Source organism: Tursiops truncatus, chromosome 6 (genome assembly GCF_011762595.2).
Source record: "Tursiops truncatus isolate mTurTru1 chromosome 6, mTurTru1.mat.Y, whole genome shotgun sequence".
NCBI lineage: Eukaryota > Metazoa > Chordata > Mammalia > Artiodactyla > Delphinidae > Tursiops > Tursiops truncatus.
In genome coordinates, this window is record NC_047039.1 from 106,960,733 (window position 1) to 106,975,070 (window position 14,338).

Here is a 14,338-nt window from a genome sequence, read left to right on the forward strand (position 1 = left end):
TTTCACCGCCCCCCCCACCCCGCCACAGAGGCAGCTGGAAGCAGTTGGGGTGTAGTGAGCGAGGGCATGTATGATTGAGGGGTAAGAGAGATATACAACTGGGCTCACGTTCTGGCTCTTCAGTTTCCTAGGTGAGATACATTGGGGAAGTAGCACTGCCTCTACTTCCTTATCTGTAGGATGGGAATAATAATAGTGTGTACTCAGAGAGTTGTTATGAGAGTTAAATTAGATTATGCATATGAAGTGCTTAACACAGTGCCTGGAATAGGGTAAAGCACTAAACAACAGAAGCTTTTATCATTGTACGGTTCTGCCCCTCTTGCATCCTCAGTTCTGAGGTTTGGGAGTCAGTGATTGTGGAGTCAGCCAGACTGCTCAGGCGGCCCCATCTCTCCCTGTCCTCTGCAGGGCAGCAGCAGCTCAGACTCTCTGGAGGGCCAGGGCTGCGACTATGCCAGCAAGAGCTACGATGCCGTTGTCTTCGATGTCCTGAAAGTGACTCCCGAGGAGTTTGCTGTAAGTAACAGGACTGATGTGGGTGGCTGGACACCATAACGGGGAGCTCGAGGGGGTCACTGCTCAGGGTTGTTTGCTCAGATTGGAAATAAGCCGTATATCCAACAATAGGGGATTGCCGAATAAAGTATTCTTTAGGAAATACCATGTGGCATTAAAAAAGGGTGATGTCTGCAGGGAGGGATAAATTAGGAGTTTGGATTAAAATATACACACTACTCTATATAAAACAGACAACAAAGAAGGACCTACTGTGTAGCACAGGGAACTATACTCAATATCTTATGTACCTATACCTATAATGGGAGAGAATGTAAAAAAAAGAATATATACATATATATATATATATATAGCTGAACCACTTTGCTGTACACCTAAAACTAACACAACATTGTGAATAAACTATATTTCAATAAAAAGTTTTTAAAAATAAAGAAACCCACAAATATTTTCAGTAGGTGTATTGTAGTACCTGGTTTGGAAAAATTGTTGGAGCAGAAAAACTTTTGTACCTATCTGGTTACAGATGCATTACAAAATTAATTTTAGTACTTGTTGCATTGCTATAAAGATCAAAATTAAAAAAAGAATTAAGGAAGGAATGTATAATATAATTATATGAACGCAAAATAATAAATAACTTGGAAGGATTAAAAAAACAGGAAGCTGTCTATCTAGGAATTTAACTACCTTGGAAGGCGTACACAATATATATGAATAGTAAGTGAAAGGAACAGGTTACAGCAGGGGTCCCCAACCCCTGGGCTGAGGACCGGTACTGGTCCGCGGCCTGTTAGGAAGCGGGCCGCACAGCAGGAGGTGAGCGGCGGGCGAGCGAACGAAGCTTCATCTGCCGCTGCCCATCGCTCGCATTGCCGCCTGAACCGTCCGCTCCTCCCCACCTGGTGGAAAAATTGTCTTCCACGAAACCGGTCTCTGGTGCCAAAAAGGTTGGGGACCGCTGGGTTACATCACAACTTACAGAGAATAGTGCCATTTTTAAAAAGCGTGCACAACACCTACATATTTATATTTGCATAAGAAGAGGTCTAGATCCGATGTTTACATATTCTTAAATACATGGATACCTATATAGCCAAACATATTATTTACTGTAGTTTCTGGTTGTAGGATTCTAAATAATTGGAATTTAATTTTTCTTCTTTTTGTTTATTTTTACTCTCTATATTTTTACAATGACTGTTTTCTACAATGATAGACAATATTATTTGAACAAATTCTGTAATTATAAATTAAAAAGAATTGTTTTTCCTTCAGCCAGTGTGTTGCTGCTGGTCGGACCCTGTGCTTCTTTGTTGTGGAGGAGCAGGCTTGGCTCCTCGTTTTGCCATGACCTGGTTTCTTCCTTGTGCACTTTGAGGGTGGAGGGAGGACGTCAGCTCTGGGGTGGCCTGATTGCAAGCGCTGCCCAGGGCTGCATTTCTCTGCAGAACCACGGAATTATTTCCGGCCATGCCCACTTTTTCCCAGTCCCCTTGCTGTAACAGGTTTGGTGCCCTCCAGGGGTCTGTGGAGCTAAGTGGGCCCCATCTCTTTGCTCTGCCATCGCTTGCTCCCACGTTTACTTTGTGCCAGGCCATGCTGAGCCTGGCACATATGTCACCTCCCTCAGTGTGTCTGAGGGATCCTTTTAAAACCAGTGTAAAACTCTTTAGGGGCTCCCTTATACTAGAATGAGATCCGGAATTCCTCGTGAGCCTCCAGGGCCCCGTGGTCTGGCCAAGCCTCCTCTCCTGCCCCATCTCCTTGCTCCCCAGCTACACGCCAGCTGCCTCTTTCTTCCCCAGACTCACCTGGCACCCCCCTTCCTCAGGGTCCTGTGCTTCTTCTACCTTCTGTCCTAATGGCTCTTTCCCACATGTCTCCCAGTCTCTGTTCAGATGTCAGCCCTAGACAGGAATTTCACGGGCTAAAGTAGCATCTGTACATCACACGCTTCCCTGACCCTGCTCTGTTTTCTTCATATCTCTAATGACTGCCCTACATTACATTCTGTAATAGTGTTTTGTATGGTCTGGCTCCTCCACTAGAATGCAAACTCCTGAAGGACAGGAACTTTATCTCTTTCACGGCTCTTTCCCCATTGCCCAGAATAGTGCCTCCCTCATAGTACACGTTGACTAGAAGAATTCAGTCCTCAGAACAACCTGATGAGGCAGATTATTAGCTCCCGATTTTCTAAGAAAGAAACTAAGGATCTAAGAGATTGTTTTTTTTTTAACCTGGATCATATAGCCAGATGTGGGCAGAGCCAGGTCTGAAACCTTCATCTCCTGATTATTCCCCTAATGCTGGATGGTGATAACAAGGGCAGCTCCCACTTTTTTTTTTTTTTTTTTTTTTTGTGGTACGCGGGCCTCTCACTGCTATGGCCTCTCCCGCTGCGGAGCACAGGCTCCGGACGCGCAGGCCCAGCGGCCATGGCTCATGGGCCTAGCCGCTCCGCGGCACGTGGGATCCTCCCAGATCGGGGCACGAACCCGCGTCCCCTGCATCGGCAGGCAGACTCTCAACCACTGCGCCACCAGGGAAGCCTGGCAGCTCCCACTTTTGAACACCTACTTTGTCTAGGTCTTGTGCTAAATGTTTTACATGCATTAATCTAATGTACTTTTCACCACAGCCTTACAAATTAGGCATATTTATTATTCCCAGTATACTGTCACCAGTATAGAGAGGAAAATCACCTCTTCACACAGATAGTAAGTGGCATTATCTGTCTGGGCTTTAAAACCAGGGCTTCTGACATTCTAGACGAGTAGAAATACAATCTGAGCCACATATGCAATTAAAAATTAAAAATCTTCCAACAAACAAAAGCCCAGGACCAGATGGCTTCACAGGCGAATTCTATCAAACATTTAGAGAAGAGCTATCACCTATCCTTCTCAGACTCTTCCAAAATATAGCAGAGGGAGGAACACTCCCCAACTCATTCTACGAGGCCACCATCACCCTGATACCAAAACCAGACAAGGATGTCACAAAGAAAGAAAACTACAGGCCAATATCACTGATGAACATAGATGCAAAGATCCTCAACAAAATACTAGCAAACAGAATCCAACAGCACATTAAACGGATCATACACCATGATCAAGTGGGGTTTATTCCAGGAATGCAAGGATTCTTCAATATACGCAAATCAATCAACGTGATACACCATATTAACAAATTGAAGGAGAAAAACCATATGATCATCTCAATAGATGCAGAGAAAGCTTTTGACAAAATTCAACACCCATTTATGATAAAAACCCTGCAGAAAGTAGGCATAGAGGGAACTTTCCTCAACATAATAAAGGCCATATATGACAAACCCACAGCCAACATCGTCCTCAATGGTGAAAAACTGAAAGCATTTCCACTAAGATCAGGAACAAGACAAGGTTGCCCACTCTCACCACTCTTATTCAACATAGTTTTGGAAGTTTTAGCCACAGCAATTAGAGAAGAAAAGGAAATAAAAGGAATCCAAATCGGAAAAGAAGAAGTAAAGCTGTCACTGTTTGCAGATGACATGATACTATACATACAGAACCCTAAAGATGCTACCAGAAAACTACTAGAGCTAATCAATGAATTTGGTAAAGTAGCAGGATACAAAATTAATGCACAGAAATCTCTGGCATTCCTATACACTAAGGGTGAAAAATCTGAAAGTGAAATCAAGAAAACAGTCCCATTTACCATTGCAACAAAAAGAATAAAATACCTAGGAATAAACCTACCTAAGGAGACAAAAGACCTGTATGCAGAAAATTATAAGACACTGATGAAAGAAATTAAAAATGATACAAATAGATGGAGAGATATACCATGTTCTTGGATTGGAAGAATCAACATTGTGAAAATGACTGTACTACCCAAAGCAATCTACAGATTCAATGCAATCCCTATGAAACTACCACTGGCATTTTTCACAGAACTAGAACAAAAAATCTCACAATTTGTATGGAAACACAAAAGACCCCGAATAGCCAAAGCAATCTTGAGAACGAAAGATGGAGCTGGAGGAATCAGGCTTCCTGACTTCAGACTATACTACAAAGCTACAGTAATCAAGACAGTATGGTACTGGCACAAAAACAGAAATATAGATCAATGGAACAGGATAGAAAGCCCAGAGATAAACCCACGCACATATGGTCACCTTATCTTTGACAAAGGAGGCAGAAATGTACAGTGGAGAAAGGACAGCCTATTCAATAAGTGGTGCTGGGAAAACTGGACAGCTACATGTAAAAGTATGAGATTAGATCACTCCCTAACACCATACACAAAAATAAGCTCAAAATGGATTAAAGACCTAAATGTAAGGCCAGAAACTATCAAACTCTTAGAGGAAAACATAGGCAGAACACTCTATGACATAAATCACAGCAAGATCCTTTTTGACCCACCTCCTAGAGAAATGGAAATAAAAACAAAAGTAAACAAATGGGACCTAATGAAACTTAAAAGCTTTTGCGCAGCAAAGGAAACCATAAAGAAGACCAAAAGACAACCCTCAGAATGGGAGAAAATATTTGCAAATGAAGCAACTGACAAAGGATTAATCTCCAAAATTTATAAGCAGCTCATGCAGCTTAATAACAAAAGAACAAACAACCCAATCCAAAAATGGGCAGAAGACCTAAATAGACATTTCTCCAAAGAGGATATACAGAGTGCCAACAAACACATGAAAGAATGCTCAACATCACTAATCATTAGAGAAATGCAAATCAAAACTACAATGAGATATCATCTCACACCAGTCAGAATGGCCATCATCAAAAAATCTAGAAACAATAAATGCTGGAGAGGGTGTGGAGAAAAGGGAACCCTCTTACACTGTTGGTGGGAATGTAAATTGATACAGCCACTGTGGAGAACAGTATGGAGGTTCCTTAAAAAGCTACAAATAGAACTACCATATGACCCAGCAATCCCACTACTGGGCATATACCCTGAGAAAACCATAATTCAAAAAGAGTCATGTACCAAAATGTTCATTGCAGCTCTATTTACAATAGCCCAGAGATGGAAACAACCTAAGTGTCCATCATCGGATGAATGGATAAAGAAGATGTGGCACATATATACAATGGAATATTACTCAGCCATAAAAAGAGACGAAATTGAGCTATTTGTAATGAGGTGGATAGACCTAGAGTCTGTCATACAGAGTGAAGTAAGTCAGAAAGAGAGAGACAAATACCGTATGCTAACACATATATATGGAATTTAAGAAAAAAAAAAAATGTCATGAAAAACCTAGGGGTGAAACAGGAATAAAGACACAGACTTACTAGAGAATGGACTTGAGGCTATGGGGAGGGGGAAGGGTAAACGGTGACAAAGCAATAAAGAGGCATGGACATGTATACACTACCAAACGTAAGGTAGATAGCTAGCGGGAAGCAGCCACATAGCACAGGGAGATCAGCTCGGTGCTGTGTGACCGCCTGGAGGGGTGGGATAGGGAGGGTGGGAGGGAGGGTGACGCAAGCGGGAAGAGATATGGGAACATATGTATATATATATAACTGATTCATTTTGTTGTGAAGCTGAAACTAACATACCATTGTAAAGCAATTATGCTCCAATAAAGATGTTTAAAAAAAAAAAAAATTTTTAGTAGCCACATTAAAAAAGGTGAAATTACTTTAAAAATATTTTTTATTTAACTTGCTGTATCTAAAATATTATCATTTCAACCTGTAAACAACATGAAATTGTTGAGATACTTTGCATTCTTTTTTCACACTAAATCTTCAAAACTCAATGTAGTCTTCTAAACTTAAGAGCGCTGGCGACATTTCAGATCCTCAATAGCCGCGTGAGGCTAGTGACCACTGTATTAGACAGCGTAGTGCTAGTCTGTCCTCTCAGGCACAAAACTATAGTGCATCTCTCTCCTGTAGAAGACATCATGGACCTTGCTGGCTTAGCTTCTATATTCTATTTGCTTTGTCTGCTTGTAGTATTTATTTATTTATTTAGGCTGCGTTGGGTCTGCGTTGCTGTGCGCGGGTTTTCTCTAGTTGCAGCGAGCGGGAGCTACTCTTTGTTGCGGTGCGCGGGCTTCTCATTGCAGTAGCTTCTATTTGTTGTGGAGCATGGGCTCTAGGCGTGCAGGCTTCAGTAGTTGCAGCACGCAGGCTCAGTAGTTGTGGTGCACGGGCTTCGTTGCTCTGTGGCATGTAGGATCTTCCCGGACCAGGGCTCGAACCAGTGTCCACTGCGTTGGCAGGCAGGTTCTTAACCACTGAGCCACCAGGGAAGCCCTGCTTGTTGTATTTTTGAGCTGTGTTTTTTAGCTTTGTGAAAGGAATGAAGCAATAATGAGGTTTAAAAATCCCTTTATAGTTGTTCCCCACGTGGAAAGGCAGAGAGTTAGGCTGCGCCTAGAACATCATTGTCCAGCCAGACCCCTTGGTGAGATTTTGGGCCTGGTTTTCTAGTCTCAGCCCTAGAGTGTTGCTCAGCCCAGCCCAGTCTGGGAAGACTCTAGGGAAGGGCAGTGAAGGCTCTGAGGGTGCAGCACTAACACTTGGCTGCTCCTGCCAGAGCCAGCGTGTCTTCAGCTTAGATGTGAAGCCAGGTCCCCTGGGGTCTTTGGTCTTTGGGGAAGTATTGGAGCTGCCAGGTGTTGGAACTGAACCAGACCACCTGGTATTTTAGTTTCCTGTCTAATAATATGAAAGAAAGGAAAAAGCCAGACACAAGAGTCCAATAAAAAAATCATTTGAGTGATTCTGGGAAGATGGCGGTGGCGGCAGCATAGTTCTTTATTCTCCCTGAATCCCCACGTAAAAACATCCAGAACAACTAGATAGCAAACCCTGAAACCCATGAGAAATATTTACAATAAAATTAGGTGTCAAGTTATCCCTATCAAACCCAAAATACAAATGGCTGTGGATACTCCACCAGTATCAAAAAAACCTGCAGAGTATCAGCTTCAGTATAAGAGAAAGCAGAAGTAAGTATTGGGGCATTTGACAGACCAGAGAATAGGAGAACCGCAGAATTTCCATCAGGAATTCACTGGAAAGTTCGGCAGATTAATGTGAGAATAGCAACTGAAATTGACAGGAATTTTGACCACTCAGATAATGGATGGGTGGAAGAGATCTGTGGACTAGCCCTATGAGCTCTTGAGACCAACCAACCAGGGCTCACTTCCAGAAGAAGGCTCCATATCAGAGAGAAATTCAGTATGGGAGTGGACTGAAAATGATCAGGATAGGGAAAGTTAAGGAAAAAGGAGGTCTAAGTAAGTGTGTGTGTGTGTGTGTGTGTGTGTGTGTGTGTGTGTGTGTGTGTGTGTGTGTGTGTGGAATCTCAAAAAGCAACTGCATGGTGTTGCACACTACATGAAAGTAACCAAAAGAAGAGCTCTGTGAAGTTAGAAAGCTACCCTGAACCATGCTCCCCTCTAGAAAATTAGGAAAGCTAATTTTACATAAAAATAAGCAACAGAAAATTATTGATATCAAGTCTTTCAAAGTTATTATAAGAAAAAAAGAGTAAGGACAGAATGCTGTAGATAACGAAAGCATGCCAGAAAGACATGCCTTAAAACAGATAAAAAAAAAAAAAACAGATAAAAACTATAACCTTTCTATTTCAAAATAAGCTAAGAGAAAATATTAAGATCACACTGTAAGACATGAACAACATAAGTCTGAAATAGAAAGATCTCAGAAATGAGGTGGCAGAGTTAGGAAAGCATTGAAAATAAAAGTTATTTTGGAAATGAATGTTGAAGTAGAAGGAACACAAGAATAGATAAACATAACAGAAAATGCCTTAAGGGAGGAAAAATTTTAAGATCAAAATAAATGAAGAAAGAGATAATAAGACTTTGAAAAAAGTGCTAGGACTTCCCTGGTGGTGCAGTGGTTAAGAATCCACGTGTCAATGAAGGGGACACGGGTTCGAGCCCTGATCCGGAAAGATTCCCACATGCCGTGGAGCAGCTAACCCCGTGCGCCACAACTACTGAGCCTGCAATCTAGAGCCCGGCTCTAGAGCCCACGAGCCACAACAACTGAGCCCACATGCCACAACTACTGAAGCCTGTGCGCCTAGAGCCTGTGCCTTGCAACAAAGAGAAGACGCTGCAGTGAGAAGCCCATGCACCACAACGAAGAGTAACCCCCGCTTGCTACAACTAGAGAAAGCCTGCATGCAACAACGAAGACCCAACGCAGCCATAAAAAAAGAAATAAATTGGGGGCTTCCCTGGTGGCACAGTGGTTGAGAGTCCGCCTGCCGATGCAGGGGACACGGGTTCGTGCCCCGGTCCGGGAGGATCCCACATGCCGCGGAGCGGCTAGGCCCGTGAGCCATGGCTGCTGAGCCTGCGCGTCCGGAGCCTGTGCTTTGCAACGGGAGGGGCCACAACAGTGAGAGGCCCATGTACCGCAGAAAAAAAAAATAAAAAAGAAAGAAAGAAATTCATTAAAAAAAGTGACAAATATTAATGATAAGCAAAGACGATCCAACATACAAATAATGTAAATCCCTGAAAGAGGAGAATAAAAGGCAAGGAAACTGAACAAATACTTAAACTATAATTTAAGAAGATGTTCACAAAATAAAAAAAGATTCAAACCTACATATTGAAAGAATATACTGTTACTCCATCTTGGCTGGAACCCCCCCCACCAAGTTCATAACTCAGTTGAGGAATTCTAGCATTCCAATGACAAGGAGGATGACCGAACTCTGAACTAGATTTCCCCCTTGTATGTGACATTCCATTGATCCAATAAATAAATCTTGGCACTCAATGCAAGTTCCTGGTCATGCCAGGGCAACCCAGAATGGTCAATACCAAGATATAGTCTTGGTAAACTACTTGGGTGATAAAATTATAGAGAAACTTGACGAAAGTCAAGATAGTGGTTACTTTTGACAGGAGGGAGGGACTTGTGATTGGGACAAGGCACATGGAGGAACTCTTTTTTTTTTCTTAATTGTGGTGAACTATATGTAACACAAAAATTACCATCTTAACCATTTAAAATGTACCGTTCAGTTGTGTTAAGTACACTCACACTACTGTGCAACCAGTCTTCAGAGCTGTTTTCATCTTGCAGACCCGAAACTCTGTGCCCATTAAACAACTCTCCATTCCCCCCAGCCCACACCATTTACTTTCTGTCTCTATGAATCTGACTACTCCAGGTATCTCATATAAGTGGAACCATACAGTGTTTGTTTGTCTTTTTGTAACTGGCTTATTTCACTTGGCATAATGTCCTTGAGGTTCATCTATGTTGTTGCATGTGTCAGAATTTCCTTTCTTTTTAAGGTCAAATAATACTCCATTGTGTGTATATACCACATTTCTGGGGTCCATTCTGCCATCGATTGGGGTGGCTGTTTCTTGACCTGGATGACGGTTATAAGGTGTTTGTCTTATAATTAAGTCATCAAACCATGCATTTGTTTAATGTGGTTTAATGTGTTAATGTGTGTCATTTTATGGTCAAAAGGGTTAAGATAATTTCAAAGGTCCTTATAGTTTTAGTGGGGTGCTCTGCAGCTAGACCTCAGTCCTTCTCCCCAGTGGCTGGAAGCAGAGCACAAAGCAAAGCAGGAACTTGTCTTTGTCATCAGCAGATCATGGACATTCTTCTAGATCAATATGTATAGATTTAATTCTCTATTTTTAATAGCTGCATAATATTCCAGAGTCTGCATGTACCATACTTTTTTTCAACAAGTTCCTTTTTTGATGGCCTTCTAGATTACTTCCAGATTTTTTCTACTACAAATAATTGTTCAGTAAACATCTATATGCATCTCTGTATCTAAATGTAGATCTCTCTCTCTCTAATCTTCTTATATACCTGTGCTTTTCTTTCTGTACGAATTGGTATTGCTGTGTCAATAGTATGCTCATTTCAATTTTTAGGAGATAATATCTAAACATAGTGCCTGATCCTGGATGAAGAAAAACTCGCTGTAAAAGACAGTATTGGGATAATTAGCAAATTTTGAATGTGGACTGTATATTAGATAATACGGTTGTACCAATGATAAATTTCCTAAGTATAATAATTTTATCGTTATGTAAGAGGATCATCTTGTTCTTGGGAAATAAAATGCTGAAGGATTAAGAGGTGAAGAGTCATAATATCTCTATTTTACTCTCAAATGGTTCAGAAAAAATGTGTGTGTGTGTATAATTTTATAGATATATATGTATATAATTATATACATAAAAATAAAGGAAATGAGGCCAAATGTTAATAATGAAGCTAGGTGAAAGGTTATAGAGTTTATCATATTATTCTCGCAAATTTTTTATAAGTTTGACATTAAAAAATAAAATGTTAAGAACTTTTTTTTTATGGGTTACTGCCAGATTACTTTCCAAAAAGAACTGAGCAACTCATAGTCCCATTAGTTGTGATGGCACTGATGGACCACAAATGGTGTCTTCCTCTTTAATTTGTTTTCCTTGACTATGATTCTAAAATTGTCAGACACAGCAGCTCTGGGAGTAGAAGCAGGAATGTATCTTTGGAGCTGATTACTTTTTGTTCCGTGAGCCCTCCTGGGGCTCATTTGGATTGATCTAAATGCAAATTGAAAGATATCTTCTATTATAAGACATACCACTGATTTGCCAACAGCTTTCTTTGTATATTTGGACTCGGGGAGAGCCTTATACTATAAGGTTGTGGCTGGGAAGAGGGGATTTAGTCAGCCACTGTTAGGGGGAAAAACACTACATTCAACATATGCAAAAACCAGTTTGTTTTCTTTTTGGCTAATTTGCTGTCATTTATCCACATAAAGCCACCTCCTCTTTTTCTGTAGGGCTGTATTGTGACGTGATCCACTAGGTCCCTCCATTCTGAAAGCTTCATCTCTACAGAAATGTTCTGTAATATGTGGAGATTGGCCATTTCCTTAAAAATCATGGATTTGTAGGGGGCCCTGGGCTAGGAGGGAGGAGGTGGGAGAAGGGGTTAAGGTGAAGGAAGGCATTGCCAGGTGACTAGCTTAATTGGATAGCCCGTATTAAGGCTTTATTTTCGAAAATAAGGAGAAGCCATAAGAGACTTGTTCCTGAGTGTCCTCATCACAGGCACGTGCCCTCACCACGGCAGGAACCACGAGGGCCTCATTGTCTTGTGTTTCTGTTGAGGCTGTGCCACACCCCTAGGAGCCTGGGAGCCAGCTGTGAAAGGGGCAGGACCTGACCTCGCCCTTCGGTTCCCACTCCTACCCACATCCTCCTTTTTGGTAAAACTGCCTGCCTCCAACTTCTGGAGAAGGATTGCTCATCAGCAACCTTTTCTACGTGTGTTTGGCTTTGTAGTAAAATGACATGAAATTTATAATCTGATGATTATCTATCTATGTATTCTTACTCTGGACACTGCATCTTTTTTGGCCAGAATCGAGAAGATAGAAATAGGAGAGATTCTTCTGAAAACCCTCTGATTGTGTGTTTGGGACCAACCATTCTATTTTCAGTCTCGTGTCCTCTGTTGTGGTTTGTCTTGAATAAAATACCTGAACACATTTTCTGATTTATGGTCTGAGTGGGAATCAGAATATTTGAAACTCGGACCATCCAAAAAACTATGAAGTGTAAAGTCACTATTTTAGGGCTTCCCTGGTGGCACAGTGGTTGAGAGTCCGCCTGCCAATGTAGGGGACACGTGTTTGTGCCCCGGTCCGGGAGGATCCTACATGCCGCAGAGCGGCTGGGCCCGTGAGCCATGGCTTCTGAGCCTGTGCTCCGCAATGGGAGAGGCCACAACAGTAAGAAGCCCGTGTACCGCAAAAATAAATAAATAAATAAATAAAGTCACTATTTTAATACATCATTTGGAAATTCAGTAGCAAACCCTAGAACTGATGGCAGGATGGAAAGGAAGTTTTCTCATTTTCATATTAGCAGACTTTTGGTTCTTTTCCTAAGGGACATTACAAGCATCCTGCTGGTTCTTCCGGATTGGGAGTTAACTTGAACTGCGGGAGAGATTTCCAAGGCCCTGTGAGCTCTCAGCTGAAATCTCCTGTTTTCACAAGGCCTTTCTGTTCCCCAGGATGGCAGAATTAATCCACGTGTGAGGAGCACTTCGCTAACAATCTCCATGGGTCTGGCAGGAGAAATGCCAGTCTATTTGCACTGCCTGGGACGGAGCTTAGGGCCCTGTAGCTCTGGGCCAGACACACAAGCCCGCGGGCTTCAGCACATAGTAACCACTCATGTTGTGCTGACGTCCAGGGCCTGCTTGCCACAGGTGGGTGGACCCAGAGGTGGAAGAGCTCAGACTCCCTGGTGCCATCCACGTCTCTGCTGAGCTTCCGTTAGTGGAGGCATTTCACCTCAGTGCCCATGCTGAGCACCAGCCCCTTGGAGGGGTGAAGCCGCCTCCTTATTTCCGTCTCCTCCTCAGCCCTGGAGATGGTATGCTTTGGCCTGCATCCTGTGTTTCCCAGAAATCCAGTGATCTTGGACCACCTTTAAATTGTGCCAAGAGGTGACCACAATTCTGCACCTAAGCCCTGGATTGTGGTTACAGCTGACATGCCATGTGTGTTGCCATTTTTCTCCAATGTATTCTTGACACGAGATTTTTTCTCATGATAGTATTTGCTGACTTGATGTAACAGCCTCCTTTAAGTGTTTTTTTTTTTTTTTTTTTTGTGGTACGTGGGCCTCTCGCTGTTGTGGCCTCTCCCATTGCGGAGCACAGGCTCCAGATGCGCAGGCTTAGTGGGCCCAGCCGCTCCGTGGCATGTGGGATCTTCCCGGACCAGGGCATGAACCCGTGTCCCCTGCATCGGCAGGCGGACTCCCAACCACTGCACCACCAGGGAAGCCCTCCTTTAAGTATTTTTTAGAGCAACTTTGAAGCACGGATGTTCAAACAAATTAATGGTCCCTTATTTCCTAGCTCATGTATTGGGCAGGAACCATAAGTTCATATGCCAATACACAAGCCCATCTATGTGACTCCTCTTTTGCCAAAAAAATTATGATATGTAAACATGTATATGATCTTTGTGAAAATGCAAGACAAGAGGTACAGAATGCCTGGCACCTGTATGTGTACACACACATATATGTACACATATACATATACAGAGAGGGCATCTATTAGGTGCCAGACATTCTGTACCTCTTGCCTTGAATTCTCACAACGATCCTATTAGATAGGGATTATTGTCACATGTGGCAGCTGAAACTGGGAGAGGTTAAAGTCATGTGTCAAAGAGAATATTGCTATTAAGTTATGCCCAAGCCCTGTGGATTCCAGAGCCCATGTCTGTTCAGTGCATCATGTCCTCCCAGATGCCCTGTATACAATGGACAGGTGTCTTCTCTCATTAGTGGGCATCCAGAAGCTCTCATCTCTCCTTTCCTTGGCCTGTCACAGAAGCATCTGTTAACTGGTTCCTGGCATCCCATGTGACATATGAAGATAGGTATAGGTCATGTGAAGTCAGCCCAGTCCATGCCTTGGCCTGCAAAGCTGTCAGCAATGACGCTTTCTCTTACTGTCACCTGATGAGCTTCTAGCAATGGGAACAGATTTTTAACTGGATGTGTGTTTTCCCTATTGACAGAACTAGTGCTTCTCAAGCTAGCTGTGATAAAGGACCAGGTTTTTCCTTTCCCATCAGTTAATGACTGATACTTTAAAAAAATACAATAAAAATGTCATGGGGATTGCTATAAAAGTTTCCAAATGCTTGCTCTCAAATTCCGTAATTATCTCATTGTGGGCTGGTGGAATAAACAGTTCATGGTCCAACACTGGTCTGTGGA

General features: G+C 42.4%; 1 protein-coding gene across 16 annotated transcripts in view; it reads left to right on the top strand.

Moving 5' to 3' along the window:
* RALGPS1 (Ral GEF with PH domain and SH3 binding motif 1) overlaps window positions 1–14,338 on the top strand; it is a 290,080-nt gene that overhangs the window by 45,994 nt on the left and 229,748 nt on the right. For all 16 annotated transcript variants that reach the window (XM_073806615.1, XM_033858613.2, XM_073806619.1 and 13 more), the window contains one exon: window positions 412–519. In XM_073806615.1, the coding sequence (XP_073662716.1) occupies window positions 412–519 (108 nt within the window). The remainder of the gene's footprint in view (window positions 1–411; window positions 520–14,338) is intronic.